The sequence below is a fragment of the Patagioenas fasciata genome, chromosome 2, assembly GCF_037038585.1.
Source record: "Patagioenas fasciata isolate bPatFas1 chromosome 2, bPatFas1.hap1, whole genome shotgun sequence".
Lineage (NCBI taxonomy): Eukaryota > Metazoa > Chordata > Aves > Columbiformes > Columbidae > Patagioenas > Patagioenas fasciata.
This window is the reverse complement of record NC_092521.1, coordinates 23,891,714-23,913,322: the sequence shown is the minus strand read 5'-3', so window position 1 is coordinate 23,913,322 and position 21,609 is coordinate 23,891,714. Positions and strand designations below refer to the sequence as shown.

The following is a 21,609-nucleotide window of genomic DNA, read 5'->3' as shown; positions in this document are numbered from 1 at the left end:
TAAGTGTTGATTTTTGTGAGAATCATAGAAAATGGAAATGGAAATGACCTATTATAATACATTATTCAGACCAGTTCCCTGCTGATGCATAATTGTTCCCCATTGTATATTTTATAGTGTTCTGTCAAGTGTATTTTTAAACATTCTGAACATTTCCATAATTTTCTTGAGGGAGAGGAGTCCTTTTTCTAACAGCTTTCCCCATCAGGAATTCCTCACTTTTCAGCCTAAATTTTCTCTTTTTCACTCAGTTGCTTCTTTGGCAACTCCTATGCCCTTGGCATAAGGATTAATTCATATTGTTTTATTCCTTTCCTGATCCTAAATCCTATGAAAATGCATATGCTGTTTTCTACCTTAGAAAGTATTTTAATCAAGATACACATATTTCAATCTTTTGACCTTTTTGATGTAAATAAATTTGTCATGCTCATTTGGAACTCCCTTCCAGTTTTTGACATACACAACAGCATAGTTGGTTTTGAAACCTCTGGATTTTAGCTTTTCTATCATTATGTAAAAACTTTACGTATTGATCTATATCTGACATATTTGGATGTACAGTCAAGATTGTTACCCAGGTTCCAAATTAAGCATATGCCATCGGCTTTGAAAGCACTCAAACGAAAAAAAAAAAAGCTTGATATCAGTAAGGCCAGTGCTGGGTTAAAAGTAATATGTTTGACGGACTTATGCTAATTTTGTGCATTGAGGTTTCTTTGTGTTGTGTTCTTAATATGCAAGTAGGTCTGGACTCCTCATTATTCACGTATCACAGTGCCCCAGGTAATGAAGAGGTGATGGTGCCGTGCTCCTTGGAGACATGACAGAGCAAAATAATCTACTAGGAGCCCCCGTAGTTCCTTTATTTTTTTATTCCATGCTCATGTGCTGCAATTCCTGATGCCCTGAGGCCAGTGTTGGTGTAGCTAATGTATTATGTCACACAAGGATTTTCTGCTGTGTAAGTTCTTTTCAGAAGAGAGATCTTCAAGCAGCTACAACTTTGAAATAATTACTAGGTATTTTATACATAAACACATCTTAGGACAATTGAAATACCTGTAAATATTCAAATGAGATTTTTGACTAAATTTACTGTTTTTTCTGAATATCCAGTGGATGATCCAGATTGTTCTATACAGCATGTGATGATAGCTTTAAGAAATGAGACAAAATAATGGCATATTGCAACATTTTGCCCCATGTTGGTACACCTGAATATTTATACTAATGCTTCTAAATGAACAGTAACTTAGAGATCAGTTTGTTTCAACGATGTTCAGTAATTTTTACAATGCTTTACACTATTTATTCTGAAAAATGTAAGCATATTACTTATTTATGATGAGCTGCTAGCACAAAATAAGATGTTATGGTATTGATCCAAATCAGAGATAACAACCTTGTTTGTAACATCTACAAAACTATATTTTGGAAAATATTTGTGCTTTGTTGGGAAAAATTTATTGTTATTATTGTTTTCAGTATACTTGGCAAAATCCAGACACAGGAAACAAGATATTCCCTAAAGCAGTTACTGTAGAGTAGGGAGTGTGCCACACCATTCTGGTTAATGTAGTTAAAGCAAAGGTCTAAGAACCATAAAAATGTAGATATTCACATGGAAAATACACAAATCTGTTGTATGCAGTGACAGCTCTTAAATAACTATTGAGAACTGACTTTATAAAAGTATAGTGGGAATGAAGGGAAGGAAAGGCTGTAATGTATATGCCATGCAGTACAAATACTGCTGTAAAGTCACTGCCTGAAAATTGATCAAATAAAAACACAAGAATGTGCTAACTTTTGATCTTTTCCACATAGATCTAAAGTCATGATCAATTGGTTTCAGTAGGTTCTTTGAAATCACATAAGGGTTCATATGTGCCAAGTTTTATATGAATCACATGATAAGGTCAAGAAATACAAATTCCAAAGCTAACTTTATATACCCAGTCCACATATGACTGTGATACCACGATACCATATGTTGACTGTAATAGTGGGTATGTAAATACTGTTCTTGAAAGGAATCCATTCAGTAAAACTCAAGTAGAGCAATTACAGCAGTTTTTAATTACTGAAAATAGGAGAGAATAACATCAAGAAAATCCCCTTAAATCATTAAGGGTGGGGCAGACATTCAACAATTAATGTAGCAGTCTTTATTGTTGAGAGTAATTGATTATTTACATTTTAGGACCTGTAGTGCCAGAATTGAGAACTGTTACAATGAAGGTCATGAGTTGCTAAAGATTAAAAAGTCTTTTTATGGTACCGAAGGTACAAGGATAGAACTTGGAAGAATTTAATTTTAATGTAATATTATAAACTGATCAGAGGAATGCAATTCAAGGTGGTGTGCAAGAATAGCTATTGCTTAGCTTTTGAGTGAACCTCCAAAGAGGGTGATATAGCTGTATTGTCATTATGCCCTATCCCTGAGACCTGGTAGCATTCTAGTCTTTTAACCTTTAGCATTTATCTTTCTGTTATTATTTTCCTTACCTGGCAAGGAAAATACAATCTAAAAGTAGCAGGTTTTGAGCACAGGTTCTCTTGTAAAGACTGCTTAAGTGTTGTCATAATTAAAGCTGAAATTGTGTGCTGTTTGAAGTCATCTTGTGGTGACTGATGTCTTTTAGTCACATTTTACTTAGTATTTTTGCAGGTTCTCTACATTTTGTGTAATTATAGCTTAGCCCTCTTGCCTATGTATTCACGCATTGTTACACACGTGAATTTCTCTGTAGGCACAAATGCTACCTAGTATTAGGAACATAATTTACTGTGTTACATTCTATATTTTCTAATTTTATTTAATAAATTTTGGATGTAGCGTTTTGTTATGTATCATATTCCTGGAATATCATTAATGACTATGATCATTATCACCTGCAGATGCTGGGAAGACTCTACCAGAAGCTCTGGATTATAGCAAGATTTGGTTGCAGACAGTAGCAGGAGAGGTAGATGCTAAAAGTGGTATTCCACCTCCTCTTATCACTGTGCAAATTAAAGATTTCCTTAATGGACCAGGTAAGCATTGCATTTTAATCTCTGTTTTCTATTGTAATCTATTTGTAGGTATGCACACATTAGGCCATCAGAAAAATGTTGTATTCCATGCTAATTAATGTGACATTTTTCTTCAGCAATTATCCAGAATTGAAATCAAAGTTGAAGAATGATCAGTCCTGGACCAGTTGTAGGTTTATGGTGTAATTATTTTCTTCCCAAGGTAAATTTAGAAATTTTACTCCTCAAGAAGGCTGAGGTTGGCAAATTTCCAATGAAATGAAGCCTACCTGCTTTGGGGCCTAGAACAAATGAAATTTTGTTACAGTCATGTTTATAAAAGCTAACTTTTGAAATGTTTCTAAAGTTTTTTTTATATGCTGCCCTCTCTTGGGTTCTACGGAATCTGGATGCCTGGTATTACAAATTCCCATAATCTAAAGTGTTAAAACTGTAACATTTTTTAAAAGTGTATTTCTTAAATTAACACAGAATATGAGTAGTATGAAGGTTTTTCAGCATTTACTTACACTAATGTGACTTGAAGTTTCACTCCTAAAGAGTTAGAAACTCCTGCGAATTGAAGTATGTCACCCATTCTCTATTTTGTGAGTTATGTATTTATAACTACATTACTATGTAGAATACAATTGAGGTTATACTAAAAGTTAGAAAATGCATTTACATTTACTTGTGCTATCATATTTAATTTCTCTTATTAATATTTTTAATAATTTGTTGAATTGTGTAACAACTTCTCCCCCCCACGCCCCGGATATCCTTACTTCACTCAGCACACAGAATAAGCTGTTGTCGGTCATTTAGTGAGCATCTCTTCGGTACTGATTTTTCCTATATTCATTCAGTTACTGATTCATACAGTCTAATCCTGGTTCTACAGCAGACTCACTTACTGCTTTTGCGTTGCTTACTGCTTTAGGATCTGAGCACTACAGAAATACTAACCCTCCAATGGGTGATGGAAGAGTATGCCCTCGCCATTTCATGGAGGGCAACTGAAGCACAGGGAAATTAAAGGCTTTCTCATTATATTAAGATTGCCAATTTAAAACACACAATTTAGTTTTCCAAGGTACTTAAAAGTATAGAAATTTAGATGTTGGAAATGTATTGTCTTTGGGTGAAGCAGTAGTTACTTCTGCATATCACGCCCCAGGACATCAAATTGAACAACTAGGGAATAAGACATACATATTTACCTGCTGACTATAAATACTGAGGTTAAGTAACTTGAAAATCCATTTTTTGCATGCAGGCAGGCAGGAGTCTCAAGGAAAGACTTAAGTACATGAACAAGCATTATTTTATGAGAAGATTTTAAAACTACCTGACAATGCACAGCTTTTCTCATATTGATCCTTGTTTGGCTTCATTAATAGGACTTTGAACCTTCAGACCTACTGCATGTTCAACTGACATTTGAACTAAAGGACTAATTGATAATAATAGTAGATTTTCATTCTAATCATGACCAGCACGGGCGGGGTAGAGACACCAGATAAGTTTTATTTTATGTTTTGGGTTTTTTTCCCCCCAATTTTTTTCTGTGTTCTCTCCCCACATCTGGCACATTTCCATGTTCTCAGGCCTTTCATCTGTGCATTCCCTTTTTCTCAAGGTTCTCACTGTAGTTTCCTGGCGCAGCCTTTATATTTATTGCACAACTGAAGGTGTTTCCCTGATGCTCTCCTGTCAGTAGCAAACATGGAAGTTGGTACCAGCTTGCAAAATATCTATTCACAAGTAGTGTAAGTGTCTACTCCATTCTCAAAGATTCAGTCAGACCTCAGATCAGTGCTAAATCTCTCCCCTCAGTGGTATTTGGCTAAATAGGGAACTGAAAACCCATAAATTAATGCATCAGAAACTTCAGTCTATTTATTCTCATGTAGAAGTTCAGAGATTTTCTTCAGGATCTCGTCTTAGCCAAAAGTCATTTTTTTATCATCTTTTTGCTGCTAATTGGAACTATCATTACACATGATTCAACAGTAATTACGCTGAATTTTAATGAAGTGTTTTGCCAGTGTGATATAACAAAACAGCTCTGCATTCCTTTGCAGATTTTTCTAACCTCAGCTGTTGTCACTATGAGATCCTCTTCAAATAAACTAAGCGTTACCAAGAAGCCTTCCTTGAGGGCTGGAGCTTTTGGTGGATGAGTAATGGAAGGCGCTTTCCGCGTGTGATTGCGTCAGAACACCACATGCAAAGGGTTATGAAAGCTTGACAGCTCCTCAGCAGGCTACTGGAAAATAAATTACTAAGTCTCCTGGGGGCAAGAAGTCCTCTAACCACAACTTCTTCCAGGGTGAGGTAGCTTGGCCGTCATGAGGCCTGGAGAATGTGCCTGCATCACCAGAGCCCAACTGAGCCGGCAGTTGTTCACTGAGGACAAGAACCCCAGCAAAACTCCTGAGAGCTCTTGTGAGGTCACCAGACAAACAATATGTGTGATGGGAGACATCACAATTAATAAATTTAATAAGTAAATGCGCTGCTGGAATATGCTTATGTTGCACACCCCAAAGGCCTACTCTGTTTCTGGTGAATGTTTGGCAAATAATGCTGCTACTGACTGGCATATTTTCTAAGCAGATACTGTGTGTTTTCATATCCATTTATGTATGTGCATTTTATAACTGCAGGAAGTAAATTTCTAAAATGCATTGGATGCACTAGTAGGGGCTACCTGCTGTTTTGAAAAGTCAGCACATTTTTAAAAGCTTTGCCCATGCAGAGAAAAATCTAGATGTAGCACTTGGGAAAACTATACAGTTTTCTGTATAGATTTTTAGTATTCTAAGTTCAGTGCTTTAATTGGAATGTCATTTTTCTTGCAAAATATGTTGTTGGTGTGCTGAGGTTAAATTTCAAATACAACAATCAAACATGCCGATGTTTTATGATGCAAACTACTATGCGAGCACTTAGAAGAAAAAAATCTGCAAGTGGTTCCCAGTGTTTGCTGTGTTAGATAAAACCTGTGCTCATTGTAAATAGTTTGTCAGCTGAAGTAGGTAAGTAGATAGTATTCCATAGAAAAATGGTATGATTTTACCACACAGGAAACCAGGTTGTCAGTCCATATTAGCTCAGAGATCAAAAAACTACAGCAAGTAGCTAAACTTGGAAACCACTAATTAAATGAGAATAACAGGATACATTAATGCACTTCTTGCCACATGAGTTGATTATTTTGTACATTTTTGGCAACTAGAGAAAAATGATATTTCTTCCAGATTTAAGGTAATAGGATCCTAGAAGAAATAAGCATTCATCATCAGGCCTGTGGGAACAGACCTCAACTTTAACCCCACAATGTATTAAAGGACTATTCTTTCTCTCTCTACAGTAACTGATTATTTAAAATTTTTTAAATTCCATTTACATCAGTTTACATGACCCTCTCTCTTTTATATTCCGTCCGTTACTGGATTGTACATCTAATTCTTGCCTAATATATATAAGTGAACTATTTATTGCTTTAGCATTACGTATTATTCTTTAGGTGAGGAACAAATATGACCATCTTGTTTTAATGGTTTTGGGAATTTATTTTCTTCACCCTCTAGTCCTTTCTTTGCTTTGTTTGTGGTTTTTTTTTTTATCAACTATGCTTTTTTAGCTATGAAAGCTGTCTTTTTTTATGTATTCTCTCTGCACGCAAATGATACAGAAGGTGTTTATGAACTACAGCTTCATACAAATTGCCTTAAAATACTTACGCAAAATCTAGATGGTTTATGCCAAAGTCCTCTTCCCCTAGCAGTTTCTTGGGAAGATGTTAGGCAAGATGTGAATTAACTGCAGTCCTTGATACTTCACTTTTCAAAACAATTTCTGCAGAAGAAACTATCCAGACAAACTAAGAAATACCGTGTCCCACGGACAGGTGAAGTGAGAACGGGGGGCCTGGGGCAGTTGCTCTCTCCTGCCAGTCGCTCCCTGGCGCTGTTGGACACCACGGAGGGCACAGCCCTGGATCCAGGGTTGTGCATAAAAAGCAACAAAAACCCCTAGCACTAGAGCACACTCTGTGGCTTTTCCCCCACCCTGTTTGCTAAGGCAACAATTGTATCCATTAGCGAGGTCAGTGGTTTGGAGAAACCTGGAAAATAGCAGCTACCAGAAACCCACTAGAATAATATCTCCAGCAGGTGATAGATTAGTTGGAACAAATTGGAACCATTGCACTTCAGCAATCCTGGTTTATTTCAAGCTGTTTTAAAAATGTCGTCATTTTAATACACAATATCAGCCCTGCGGAACAGTCCACAGCAGGTTAATTTGAATCATATGATGTATCACTGCCCTCAGCTGACATGAGCTCCGTTCCATGTGTGAAGCCATAATAAATCCATTCCCAACCGAGGCAAATTCCCTGTGAGAAGGTGAACTAATCCAGGCCTCACACTGGCATGTTAGCCCTCCGTAATTGAAAGCAGGGCCACCTGTTCCCAGCACAGTTAGCCTATAGAGGGAAAGTTAGCATTAGATCAGATACTTAATATATTGAAAAATCATTCATACTGCTTGCAAGTTCAGCTGTGGGCTGCTTAGCATGACATCATATATAAACCTGGGAATGTGCCCACTTGATCCCAGTTTAACAGTTTTGTTAACCATGGTGTTTGTTAACTTTGAAATGAGAATTTTTTGATTTAATGAGAGCTGACACGTGAGAAGGGGAACTAGCCAGGGTGCAGACTTTTCTAATTAACTCTGGGTCATTTGCAAAACTTTTGAGCTTTCTAGTAGTTTTTTTTTTTTCCCTTTGCTCTTTTACAAACAAGTTTTTTAAAGCACTGACACTGTAGCCATGAAATTATATTTATTTGATTAAGAAGGCAAAGAGAAATATTCCAAACAGGTGTACCAGCCTATAGGTATTGCTTTGCTTTTGACACATCTATTGTCTGTAGTACCAGTGTAACAATGTGTAAAATTATCAGAGTGCCTTTCTAAAAGCAATGTCTACAACACTTAGGTTGAATGAAATTTAGTTTCTTAAATGCCTAAGTAATGAAAATTAAGACTGTACACTGAAGCCACATGGGTGAGTTTGAAAATATGTTCTTAGTATCTTTTTCAATATATTGGCATTCTTTTTAAAACTTCATTCAAACATTTGCTCAATTTTCTGAAATCCCCTTTTTCGTTTTGTTCCTCATGAATGTCTTAGCTGCTGAATAACACCTCTGTATTAAGGCAGATAAGATAATAGTGGGAAAGTATTTCTGGGTGCTCTTTTCCACAGACCTGCTCCATGATCTGGAACAATTCATTTCATCTTCCTGTGTTGTGCTTCAACTTCTCTGACTCTCTTCTGAGAGAGTTACTGTATCCCTTATCTAGGGCTTTCCTCGTGTGGTAGTGCCTCCCAATGCCCATGTTATTGTTTTTGACACACTTCTGTAGTATATCTGGTAGTTGCACAGTTGCTGCCCTTCAGTCAATGTCCTATGAATAGCAGTAATCCTCCATCCATTTTTAATAGCATCTTGGGTCTTCTGGACCTACAACAATGTATTTTGGTTCAATTGTGACAGTTTAGGAAAAATAATAGAATTACATCACTGAGCTTTGAAATCTCAAACCCCGGCACAGGCTGGCTAGAGCTGCTGATGTCTTTGGGTCACCTTTGTATAATGCCCATGACATGGCAGGTCATGGCAGTAAGAGTTGTTACCGCTGGGGAACACTCTGTGTGGCTCCCTGAAGGCTGCAGTTTACCATATCGGCCTTAGAGAGCTCCTTCTGTGGGGCTGCAGACAGCAGTGGGTAGAAACACTGAGCAGTGACTACCAGCCTTTTCCAGACTAATTGGCATCTGCCTCACAGAAGCAGAATACAAGACGGACTGCAGATGGCCTCTGATGCCTTGTCTCAAGTTTCTTCCTCCTTTTCCCTTGATCCAAATTGGGAATGATGAATTAGAGGATAAAAACAATTCGTTTGTATTCTTCTTGCTTTCCAATTTCTTTTAATTTGTCTCTCTTTTGATGCCTAACTGGGGACAATTGAGAACAGTACAGCTAGTCTTCTCTTTACATGTCTTTCTCTTTCCTATTTTTATAAATTTAATTTTTGCAATTCAGCCTTTTCCCTGTTACTGCAGGGCCACCCTGACTCCAAATCAGAATCAGGGCTCAAGATTACCTTTACCTTCCTCAGATTTCCTCTGTTAGACCCCTCACATCAGGATGGGTGGCTCCCAGAGAAAGAATATTACTGATGGTAAAATGTTTGGTGGCTGTTGTCTGCTCCTCTCCTATTTAAGACTAGGAAACTCAATCCTCCTAAGAGTTTAGGGCAAATAGTAGTTTATTCTATAGCAGTACTATTTATTAAGAAGTTTAATATTTTACAGCCTTCTTGGGACAGGGGAGAGCAAGCCCCATGTCCAGCCTAAGGAAGAAAGACCTGAGCTTTTATATATTAGCTATGAGAAATAAAAGATCCACTGCAGAATGAGAGAGGTATGAGAAGTGAACAAATTCTTGGAAAATGCTGTATTTTTCTCTTTCACAGTTCAAGGTTTCTCATAGTGTGTGAAAAGATCCCAGTCTTATAAATATAGCTTATAAATAATTTTCATGGAGTTTACTCTCTGGTTTTTCAGATTAAGAGTATAGTATGGTAGTTTATTAGTCATAGAAATAGTAACCTGCTGTGCATTAAATTATGGCATATATTAGAATAAGCCCGCTGATTTCAGTAAGAGCTGGGATTAACCTAAAGCAACTTGCTAGGAGATCTGTTATTTTAGTGTTGCTTATTCATCTTTAGCCCACCAAATAAAAAGTCCTTTTGAGTAAGTAGTATTATCCCAGGTTCACACAATAAAATGGTATCTTTCCAGTACAAATCTGGATGTTATGGGGAACAAGGGTAAAATACTCATAACCCTGAAATTTTTTATCTGAAGTTCTAAGTAATAAGATGACAAAGAAAGAAATTGTTTCAGACAGAAATTTCAGAGTGCTGCTTATAGGTTTTCTTTTATAGATGTTATGATTTAGTTCAAACAGACCATATTGAATCCATTGGGTTTTTTGTAATAGATTTCAAAATACATAATAAATGTAAGTAATATGATGACTAATGGGTCAAGTGAAGTTGGAACTTTTTAAATGAGAAAATAGCTGGAAACAGTTTTCAGGAAACTATTCCAGTTGATTTTTGGTCCCCCAAAAGGTGTACATTAACATAAACGCCGTAGAATCGCCTCTGGGACCTAAATTCCCTCTCTGATTTCATTATTGCAATGTGATTCCTTTCCTTTCACTGTTAAGTCATCTCCTGGTGTGGTGGGAGCATATAATAAGTGTAATTTATTTATATTTATCTAATCTCCTTTCAACTCAATCGTTATTTCATCATCCTGTTTCCTAGTAGCTGTTCAGAAAGTTGTGAAGGGTAATTAGAAACTAATAATTGACAGACATGGATTTACGGGGGGATCTAAAGCAACAGAGTGAAGGATTCAAGTGAGAGAAAGGGACAATTCATATTTTACACTCAAATGCTACACTTGAATAGTGTTTCTGTGATAGTTCTGTCTGATCTCAACACAACCAGAAATAACTCACTTGAATGCAACCTGTTTACAAGAAGTGATGTCTTTACTCTTTATTTGCTGGTAATAGATAACACCTGGGTAAATAAGTTATTGCTGTTATGCCTTAAATCTAAAGAAAGCATTGGGGTATAGTTGTGGTAGCCAGTCACTAGTAGGCAAAGGAGAAAGAGATGTCAATCAGAATTCGAAGGTTACTTTGAGCTACTTTTTGCCCTGTCCTGATTGTGATGTAATTTTGGACGATTCAAATAGTTGTTTGAGTTATAGGAACCTGTGTTTTCCAACTGGTACAGAATGGGTACAATGTTGTGTGGTGTGCTTCCAAAGGTATTTAAAATAATCTAAAAAGACAAGGATCTTGGATTTTGCACCTCTGAAATTTTATTCCAGCTGCATTTAGGTGACACTTCGTGTTGTAACATCTCTTTTTAGTGCATTTTGACTGGAGAAGCTGCTGAACATCTATTTTCATCAACTTCTGTGAATAGCTCTTCGTATTTCATTAGTTTTCACTGTTTCTGTCCATCACTTAAATATGTTTTTCTTAGAAGGAATGTTAAAATTTCTTTTACAGTGCTAAGTATCAAGTGTGAAACAGGACAAAGACTGAAAACATGTTGATTGCTCAACTGGATTTTTATTTTTTGAATGTTTTACTTAAAATGCCAGAGAATCTCTTTACATAATCTTTCCCCAGTTGTAAAAATAACCTATGTCATTATGAGATAGTTAAAATATTTGCAGTGAAGGTTCCAGAGTTAGATTTTCTGCAATTATACTTCTGGCTGCCACCACCTTCTGTCTTGGCTGATTCACTGGATAATAATAACTTAATACAAACTTTTGTCAAAATTACCAGTCATGACAACATTTTTCTGTGTGACATGCAGTTTCCGAACAGAAAACAGGGAAATATTTCTCTGGTGTGCTAGTGCCCATGTTTTTATTGCTCTCTTGGATGCTCGTGATGTTTGTGAACACAAGCAATGGACAGCAGTGATGAAGCAGGTGCCCGGGGCCACAGGTGCCCATGCGTGTTCCACCACTGAGCTTCACCAGCACCGTGTCCTCTCTGCCCTGGCCTGAGGAAACCAAAGAGAGAACTGCTGCTCTCACATTCATCTCTTTTTAAGTCTTTCTCAATTGGTTTACTCTCTGGTGTTAGCTTGACACCTGTTCTATCAACAAAAAAGCCCTACAACCCCAAAACTGCTTAGACATAAGTTGTTTTTTCTCTTCTGGGCTATACTACCATAGCAAAGGGCTGGCAATAAAATGTGTCTTTGACAAAGAAGTTAGAGGTGAAAGCTGTAACACCAAGCAATAAGGGTCCTTTCTTCTTTTACTAACTTAAGAATTTATTTATGTAGTAAAGCCAAGACCTTCTATTCTGTTTTACTCCTTTATTACTGTATCACTAATGGAGAAAATTAAGTCAATAAGGGACTTTCTTTGAAAGTGCCTAAGTTGTTCAGAAACCCAAATCCTATTATGAGTTTAATTTCAAACTTGGGTCATTTTAAAAATGCTGCTGATTTGGTTGGTTGGGGGGCAGGATGGGGTTAAAACATTTCATTAGAATAACACTTCTTTCCATTTGAGTATCATAAGTAAAGTAATATCGTAATGTCACATGGATGTCTATTTTCTTTGTGACTCTTCTTCTCCATTCAAAGGGAGGAGACGACTGATGATCTGTGCAAAAAGATAGGCAAGTCTTGAGGTATTTTTTAGTGCCAAGAAGGGTGGAGTGATTTTCAAAAGCATTGATATTTTTCTTCCCTTGCTTTAATTAAAAATATCAGTACATAAGTATTTCAAAAAATGTTCAAAGTTGATCATGTGTGGTTTTAGATGTCTAAAAATCTTGCTCTCTTCTAGGGTACAGCTTCCTAGCTTTGATGCTTACGTTTCTACTAGGCCCACATGTTAGCAAGTGTTTGCTATATTTTCTAGTTCAGCATGAAAGGCTTTTAGCACAAAAGAGCATTTTCAGAAAACCATTAACTAAAATTGCAAGTTACAATTAAAATAGTTTTTCAGTCTTAAATTTCAGTTAGCTGTGGCTTGTGGAGTACTACAGACTTTTTCTAAAATTGTTATGGGTTTTTTAATTCAGCTGTAAAAAAAAAATCTTACATGGCCATTGTTATGTTGCTCTTAGCTTTGTAGAAAAATGTGCTAGTTTAAAATTCAGAGACTGATCTGTTCAGATACTGAAGTATCTAACTGCAATTTAGACCCCCAGATATTTTGGGGAGTCAGAAAATTGCTTTGCCCTGTGTTTGGGACTCTCTGAAGTCAGGATAAGCCTGTGCTGAAGAGCAGCTCTGAACCTCTGCCCCTGCAGCCCTTTACCATTGTGGTAAATACTTGTTGTTTACCTGAAGAGTTGGAGAATCAAGCTCATCAGTTTGCATCAGTATTAAAAGTAGAACATGATCCAGGACAACTTGAAACTAGGTCCTAATTTTGGTGAAATGTTCATTAATCCGCATAAAACTTTCAACAAACGGTGTTTCCGATATATATTTATAGTGAAACTTGAAACTACGTAGTGATGTTTTCTTTGAACATTAAATCTGGGTAAGATATATGCACAGGATTTTAGTCATTTTTTGTTCTTGGGGGTGGGGTGGTAGGAATCAAATAGACAAGTGAGAAGCGCAGTTTTTCCCCTGTTCAGGGTTGCTGTCTCTTGACTGGGTGAAAGCTAAATTTGAAATGCAAAATTTTAAAAACTAAGTTAAAGCTGGATTTCCATGATATACTGATAAAAAGGCAGATAGCAGCACAGAAATAAGTTTCAACCATCATAAAATCCTACTTCCCATCTGTGAAATAATCTTGGTAATTGCAACATCTAAGCTACTAGGAATATCATTATCAATGTTGTTCATATTAATTGTGATTTCTAAAAATTCTGTGAGACTTTTAACAGTCTAGGAAGTACAAAAATCCTTTACTATGGAGACAAAGAACATTTTAAAAAATACTAAGTTATTCCAGTCTCCCTAGAAAACAAAGAAATCTACCATACCTCAGGTTTTATATTTGCTTTTTATTTCACTTTTCAGCTAGAAAATGCATTGAAAAATATCATCTATTTGCCATGTAGGAAACAACAGAGTATACACTTTATTCACTCATTTAAGTGTGTTGAAAATGTTTGCTGTTGGCTTTGGAGTTTAGTCAAATAGTTCTACTGGATGTAAAACTCAAGGGAGTGTAAAGTATATTTTCATTTTGACACAAAAGGACTAATGTATTTACCCTCCTACACGCTTGAATCAAGTGCACATCTTTCAGATAACTGTGGTGATCGTGGGGAAGAAACAAGGAAATAAGATCGATATTGTGACATGTTTCTTACTTTAAAGCTGTATATAGTGAAGATTGCTTACCGTACTTTTCATTATGTTTTAATTCAGATTTATTCTTTAAAATATTGTTTCATTATATTTTACCCTCGATTCAGTCACTTTAATGAAACATGGTACAAATAATCTTCTCTCCATTAAATACCTAATATTTTTTCATTGCGTGAATAATTGCACTACAGCTTCTCCTATTTCTTTCTCCAATTCTCTCCTACAGCTGACATAAATGTGGACATATCGAAACCTTTGAAAACAAATCTCAGTTGTGTCAGACTCGATCAAATAAACCAGTTTTTGAAGAAAATCGTAACCACAAAAGACGATGAGCCCAGGAAGGAGGCTACCCCGTCAGCTAGCGTCATCCCGGAGGAAGAGGTCACTTCCATAACCAAACACCCCTGTACAAGGGATTTGCTACCTGCAGCACATAGCAACGCTGCGCAAAAGGCTTCAGGACAAGAAAACTTGTGGCGAGCCCTTTCCTGCTTCCAGAAAATTTCCATTCACACTGTTCAAATTGTTGTTTCTATGGAAACCATCCCACATCCCAGTAAACCTTGTTTGTTAGTCTCTTTATCAAACCTCAGTGGGAGCCTGAATGTTAGAAGTGGACATAAAACTGCAGGTAAGAGCTTTTGAAAGTTGCAGGTGCTACCGGTTTGTTCACATGGTGGTCTAGGTACCATTTGAAAGCCTGGGGCGTTGAGGGGAGCTCCTCTAGCTAACATAATACATCCACAGCAGAAAATAGCAAGTCCCTCATAGACTCCATTACCCGATTTTTCCTTTCAGTCAGGCAGCACCCAAAAGTGCTTAATTTTGTAGTTAATATCCCCTAGCTTGTAATTACTAATTTATTGACAGATTTCTGGCTGGAATAGTAGCTACAAGAACTAGTATTCTTATAATTCAGCACGTACTTCAAAGGGTAAAATTTTGACAGTTTTCACTCTGTAACTACATTTTCTTGTTAGGACTCTATATTTCTGTTCAAAAAAATAGAAAACAAAACGTTCAGAGCCCTGACATAGGCTGCTATGTAAATATTGGGTCATACCATTATTCTCCTCCAGGCTTATGAAGTTTTAACTTTTTACATGCTTCCTCTGCACGGCTGAGAGTCACCCAGGGAAAACAGGCGCTCCGGCCTCATTACTGCAGAGCTGAGAGGACCTTTACACCTTGGGCACAATTAACAGGGTGCCAGAGACTCATTTTAAATGAAGACATTTTGAGTATCTCTGTAAATTGTTTTATTAGTCTTTTAATAAAATTAATAAGATGGTATGTTTACGTGATGTGGAGGTGAGCCACATGTAGGTAGTTGGCAGAGTAGTTTGTGAGATAAAATGGTCTGTAGCTGAGAGGAACAAGTTCTAGGCCAAGCGAGGTGGTGATTTATTTCTTTTGCATCAGAAATATTTCTCCTCATGCAAGCAAGTTCTAGTGCTGCTTTATTGTTTTAAAAGTTAAAAATGAAAAATGTAAGGTTTTCAGGATGTGAAAGCCTGTAAAAGTTCTGGAGCCTGAAACTCTTGATTTATCTGTAAATAAACAGCAGCACGGGCAGGAACGGTGCCTATGTTCCCACGCTTTTACAATCGGATCGCAACCCTAGCACAGAAAGTGCAGCAACTGAGTAAAAAGCCTTTCTAATATCCCTTAAGTAGTTCTAGTTTTCTTTCAGTGTAATAATCCTCTTTCCTTCCATCACTTCCTCTCCACCATTTATACATTATCCGTCCCATGGTACATTATGGTATCCACAGCAAGCTTCAATATATCAAAGCTGAGCCCGTTCCATCACTGTGCTGCAGAGCAATTTGGCCAACTCAGCAGCGTATATCACTTACCCGGGAGTTTTTCATCCTCCCAGAAAGACGACATACCTTGCCTTGCACATTAAGCCTCAGAAACATTCTGCTACGAAGTTCTGTTTCTTAATTCTTCTGGCAGTCTGAGGAATCCAATCTATTTTTCATGTCACGAGCTATACGTGAACCTTCAATATGCTTTTAGTCTGGCAAGCGTTGTTAAGCAAAGCAGTACTGATGCTGAATATAAGGAAAATGGAGATGAGATATTCTAAATGAAAATCTTTCATAACCAGACAATAAATAGACATCAACAGACTCACATTTTCCCAGTTAAAGTTGCTTTATCTTTGCTTTATAAAAAAAGACATGTGCGTGAGGTTTTGCATGCTATTGTGACGGTGCAATAAAACGTTTTAAGTTTCAAGAAGTGCGAAAGACACATTTCCACAAAACTCATTGAAACTGTCAAAAATTCTTTTCATAAATTGTTTGGATTTTTATTTAAAATTATTAATTTGAAATTGAAGTGCTGATAGAAACCAAAGTGAAATTATAACTTCAGAAAAGGAGATAAATTACTCAGTGTGTGGGAAACAGTATCATAATCTTGTGTTTAAAATACTTCAGAAGAATAGCACAGTTACTAACTAGGTCTGTTTTATGCAAGCTAACTCAAAAAAATAAAAGGTAGTAGCTGTGCCTTGGGAGCAAGGAGTATTTAAATATGTCAGTTTTTCACTACTTTTCTTTTTACAAAAGTTTTTATAGATATACCTTTTGAGCTGAGGGTTAATGTCAGACTTTTTTTTTAATAGTATGAAACTAATACGCAAATACTTCACTATGTCTTTGATTTTACAGTCAAATAACTATTGTGACCATCTGCAGCAGCTGCATTTTACGAATTATTTGCTGAACCAAACTAAGCACAATGACAAAAGTAGTCATCTCAGATGTACTGTTAAAACAGAGGAAGAAAAAGGAGCATTGCTTGCCTTTTGTACAGTATGGCCATCTGCTGTACAGATGTTATTACATAGAATGACTTCAGATACAATAATTGTATAAAATTTTCATTAAAACCTCAACAATTTGCACTTGTTTACTTGAATCTGCATAACTCCCCAGTGAGACAACACAATACGCTTGGGGTTTCTTTGGTTCTCACTAGCTTTCTCTTTGATCCTTTTTGATGTGTGGACTTTAATAAACATAGTTAAAAACACTGTTCAAAAACATCATGGAAAAAACTACAAAGGAGCAATTATAGCAGTAGAAACTACTCTAATCTCTTACTTACGCAAGCTATTTTTAGTGAAATATGGTTTTTTACACATTTTATGTGGCAGTGTTTTATAAACAGTGTAAACAATCCCTTTTCCAGATGAGTTTTAATGTAGGAGGTGAAACTGGTTTGTAAAGAATCCTATTTGCTAGGAATTATTTAGCAAAAAAACTTTGCAAGAATGTATTGTCGGCATTTTTCCTCCATTTTAGGGCGAGAAACAAAAGTGCATGACCTTGCGTAATGCTTTGATTTTTATTTTTTTGTAGCTGAAATTAAGAAAGAAGCTTGCCATAAAACTTTTTTTTTAATGATCCATTTTCCCTCTAGAATTGCCTTGTTTAATCATAGAAGCTAATGGCCTTCTGTTTGAATTTTTCTTCTTAATTTCTTACGAAAGGAAAAAGTTACAGCTTCTGAAAAACAGAGGGGCCAATTAGTTGAATTATTTCACGTATAAAAAAATAGATTGTAAGTGTTGAACATTGCAGTTGGATCAAATTAGAACATGGCCATTTCTGCGTATCCTGCTGCACTGTTACACTACCTCAGACCTTTAGTGTATCAAGGGACTTCATTTTTTGCATATTTTTTGTGGTTTAATACAGCAGTTACTTAAAACAACGTGGTTACTATTACTGCTAGAATACTCATGTTCTCCTCTGTACTTATGCTGAAATCCTGAGTATTTTGATTTTAGTAAAGTAATACTATTGTAGAATGTGACACAGTGTACTGGGGAAAAAAAAATCCCTTTAAACAACAACAAAAAAATACTATTAATTTTACTTTAGAAGAGGCTACCAGTATAGTTTTTCTGGGTAGGAGTTTAAGTTATAATGATGCTAAATAAAATAATTATCTGTTGCCATTTTATATTTTGTGGCTTAGAATTATAAGTTAAAACTTGTACTCATTTCATCCAAGCAAATGACAAACATTTAGCTAATTTTGGCAGCTTATTTGTATTGTTGATGAAAACCTCAAGTTCAAGAACTATCATTAGAGCTGATTCAGTGATTTTTGTCCTCTGAAGTATGTGTCACGTTCTATAAAGCAACTAGAGCTCTCGAGTACCATGTGCCCTGTCAGATGTGAGATGGGTTGGTAACACACTTCAGGTATGTAGCTCACTCCAGAACAATCACGTGCCATTAATTTGAAATAATTTTTAGCAATAAATACTAGGAAACAGAATGCAATTCTGAGCTGATGGCTTTCAGTTAGTTCAGGTTTGGTGTTGAAATTAGCACTACCTACCTGCCAAAAGAGCAGATGAATGAGAGAAGCTGAGGACTGTACTCTCCCCAGAGTGAAAGATGGCAAGAAGCCTACAGCTTCTCGGTGGAGCTTTACTTTGCCCTGGCTGGACACAGGAGGGGAGTCTTGCAGTTCAGTGTCTGAACTTAGAGAATTACAGACATAAAATACTCCAAATATCATAGACAGAGTTCCCTAGCCCTTCCTCCCGTATGCAGAGTTGATTACTTTACCATATAAATAAGGGAAAAAATAAACACTAGTTGAACATGTGATGATCACAAGTATTTTAACTAAGCCTGAAAGAAACTGCAGACTTAAGATACTTTACTGAAATATTAAAAATTAAATGCAGCTATTAATTGGTGGAGCAGAGAGCAAACTTTGTTTTGGAGTTAACTGACTCCCTCGAGAAAACTCTGCTAAGGCGTTGTCATAGCCTTTGGATGCTGCAGATATGCAAGTTAGCCCGTGGGGAAATAAAACATTAAATTAGATATGACTACCTAAAATAATATGCAGCAGTAACAAGCCATTTACAACACCCAGAAGACCATTGTTACTTTTAGAAAGAAATATAAACTCTTGAACAATAGGAAATTAATTCTTTGTCAGTAAAAGCCAGAGGACGAACTAAATATTTAAATGGCCACTGAGGACTGAGGTGGAACTGCAGCCTGTAGACAGCTATACAAATCACTAACAAACCTTAATGAATATTGGGTGTGGGCATCAAGGTCCTGTCAGATTTGACACCGCGTCCCAAGTAGCTTAAACCCAACACTCAAGAAAAGGTGGAGACCTCATCAGGTCTCTAACATCTGGGATTTTATTTGTCATTTAGGCGTACCCTGCAAGCGCAAAAGAAAGAGTAAAAGGGGATTATCCTGACAATGAAATGAGTTACTGAATCTTGTGATAATGAAAAGCAGAAGAATTCTAATTCCTTTCTATAGTCCCTGAGGTGGAGGTGCGTTTATGGTTCTGCAGGAGTATAATGTAGGAGGGAAGAACAGATGGCCCAAAATCCATGAAACAAGACACCACGTAATCCCAGGACCGAGTACCACTATTAATCCTGGTCAGATTCCCTAGCGGTACTTTGTACAGGCTTCAGAATTGCTACTGATGAACTAGCACTTAAACTTGGGCTGTGGGGGGAGGGGAAGAAAAAAAAAAGTAGCTTCTTCATTCAGGACATTGTGCACTAATTTAGTAGAACTGCATTTACAGCTGAAATGACATTAAAAAGTAGACTCCAAGTGAAATTCGATTCAGAACAAATATGGTTGTTTTTGTAATCTCTTCAGTTTTTATTGTAAACTCTACAACTTTTATTGTGAAAGTAATTGCGTATTTTTTAAGACTGGAATTTCTTTTGTTCTGTGTGTTCAGGGATACATGTGGCAGTAGTGGGTGATACAGCATTTTCGTGGAGAACAGAGAGATTAGGAATTATTGCCCAGTCTTTAGGACCAGTTTGTTAAGTTGTTTAAATTGTTGATATACTGGCAACGCGTATCTTCTTTTTCTACGACAAGAATATTTTTATGGGATGAGTTCACCAGCTTGCTGCCCAAACAAAAGGTGCGATTCCATAGGAAGTTTTGGTTGCTCTGTCTGTGCGTTTCCACACTCTGCCTTGTGCTGGCAGTGGTACTTGGGCAGCTGTTCTGTGAGTTGAATCAGGGCACCGAACTGTCCAAAAACTAATCCAACAGGAGAGAAAAGGTTCCAGCAGGATCATCTCCTACAGCTGGCTCACTGGACAGGTACATGTTGATGATCATGCTAGCACAAAAGAGAATTCAAAAAACTGTATAAAGAAGGGAGAGGTCAGAGAGGAGAAAAATGGAATGTAGAAGCCTGGACCTGGATGGGCCTTTATCCTGGGGAGCTAGATTCCAAGAGCATGGAGAAACCTGTTCAAATTGTGTGGCCTGAGTGTATCTATGAAGCCTCAAACTTCCACGGGCATAATTCACCTGGTTATAGAGGCTCAAAAAGCTCAGGTGCTGCCAGGCACTTTCTTCAGGATGGCTTAGTTATAAAGAAAAGTTACCCTCTAGTTTATGGACTATTTAGTGTATAAAAACAGTGGAAATACAGTGGATCGAGCACGGAGCAGTGGAACAAGACACCAAAGCTGTAATTTTAATTCAGCCTTGTGGCAACTAGGGCTACATTTTGAGTGGCATCCACTATTTTGTAATGCTTCATTTACTGTGCAATCATTCAGTGACTGATTTTTTAGTAGTGCTGATTATCTACAACAGTGACAGTTGCAGGTACCAGCTATATCCTGAAAATAAACAAAAGTTTTCAACCACCTAAAATTAAGTTGTGAGAATACTTTTTTTTTAATTATTGAAGAACCTCTCCACGCCCATCTCTAAAGCTGGATTAAGAATATTTAGTCACTTTTCTGAAACTGCTGATATCTAAAAATAAAATGTTTGTGATAGAAGAACGAAGTATCACTGATGTCAGTATAGCACTCAGTTTTGAAAGCTGAACTCAAAATTGCAAAATGAACACTATTATTGTTGTTTTCCATTATGTATTTCTCTCCACGTAATTAGAATAAGATAGGGCAATACAGAGCTTTACAAATATATTCTGCATTATTGTGTACCAAAGATAGTCTTGACCAGAAGTTAAAATCCCTTTAGATCTTAACTTTAGTATGCCCTCTCTGATCAGGCATCACAAAACCAAAAATTGCCAAATCAACAAGTGAATTGAGACTTTTGAGCTATTTAGTATGGAGCAGTGTAATGAACATGATGTACCTGCCCAGTTATTCTTTAAGGGAGAGGAGCCCACTTCAAATAGATAACCATCTTTGACGTCTCTTCTGATTCATCGCTGACCTGAACTCCATTTGAACCTTGTTAGACACAAAACAAGCAGGATTCCTGGCCTGAGCTATAAAATATAATTAAGCCCTTTTGAAATGATGTGTAAAAGAACATAGCTTTACCCCCACTATAACCACTACCACCACCACAACCAATAAAGTTAAATCAAGCACTGCCTGTAATGGATTAAAATAATAAATGTTCCTGGATTTTAGTGTTTGAAGTACTTGAAGAAAACAGGCTCCCAGCAGCCAGGACTGCTGAATGCATGGGGACATTTATTAGTGACGAATTCAAGGGTTTGGCCTGTTCAAGATCATTACTTTCTGTTTACCGTGTGTTACACATCTCATGTTTTTACAGAGCCCACGTGTCC

General features: G+C 36.8%; 1 protein-coding gene across 10 annotated transcripts in view; it reads left to right on the top strand.

The window, feature by feature from the left end:
- Positions 1–21,609, top strand: part of VPS13B (vacuolar protein sorting 13 homolog B) — a 449,354-nt gene that overhangs the window by 339,163 nt on the left and 88,582 nt on the right. For all 10 annotated transcript variants that reach the window (XR_011737362.1, XM_065830344.2, XM_065830342.2 and 7 more), the window contains 2 exons: positions 2,908–3,045; positions 14,228–14,635. Coding sequence is in view for 9 of the 10 variants with exons in the window: in XM_065830344.2 (XP_065686416.1) it covers positions 2,908–3,045; positions 14,228–14,635 (546 nt within the window). In the remaining variant the exon portion in view is untranslated. The remainder of the gene's footprint in view (positions 1–2,907; positions 3,046–14,227; positions 14,636–21,609) is intronic.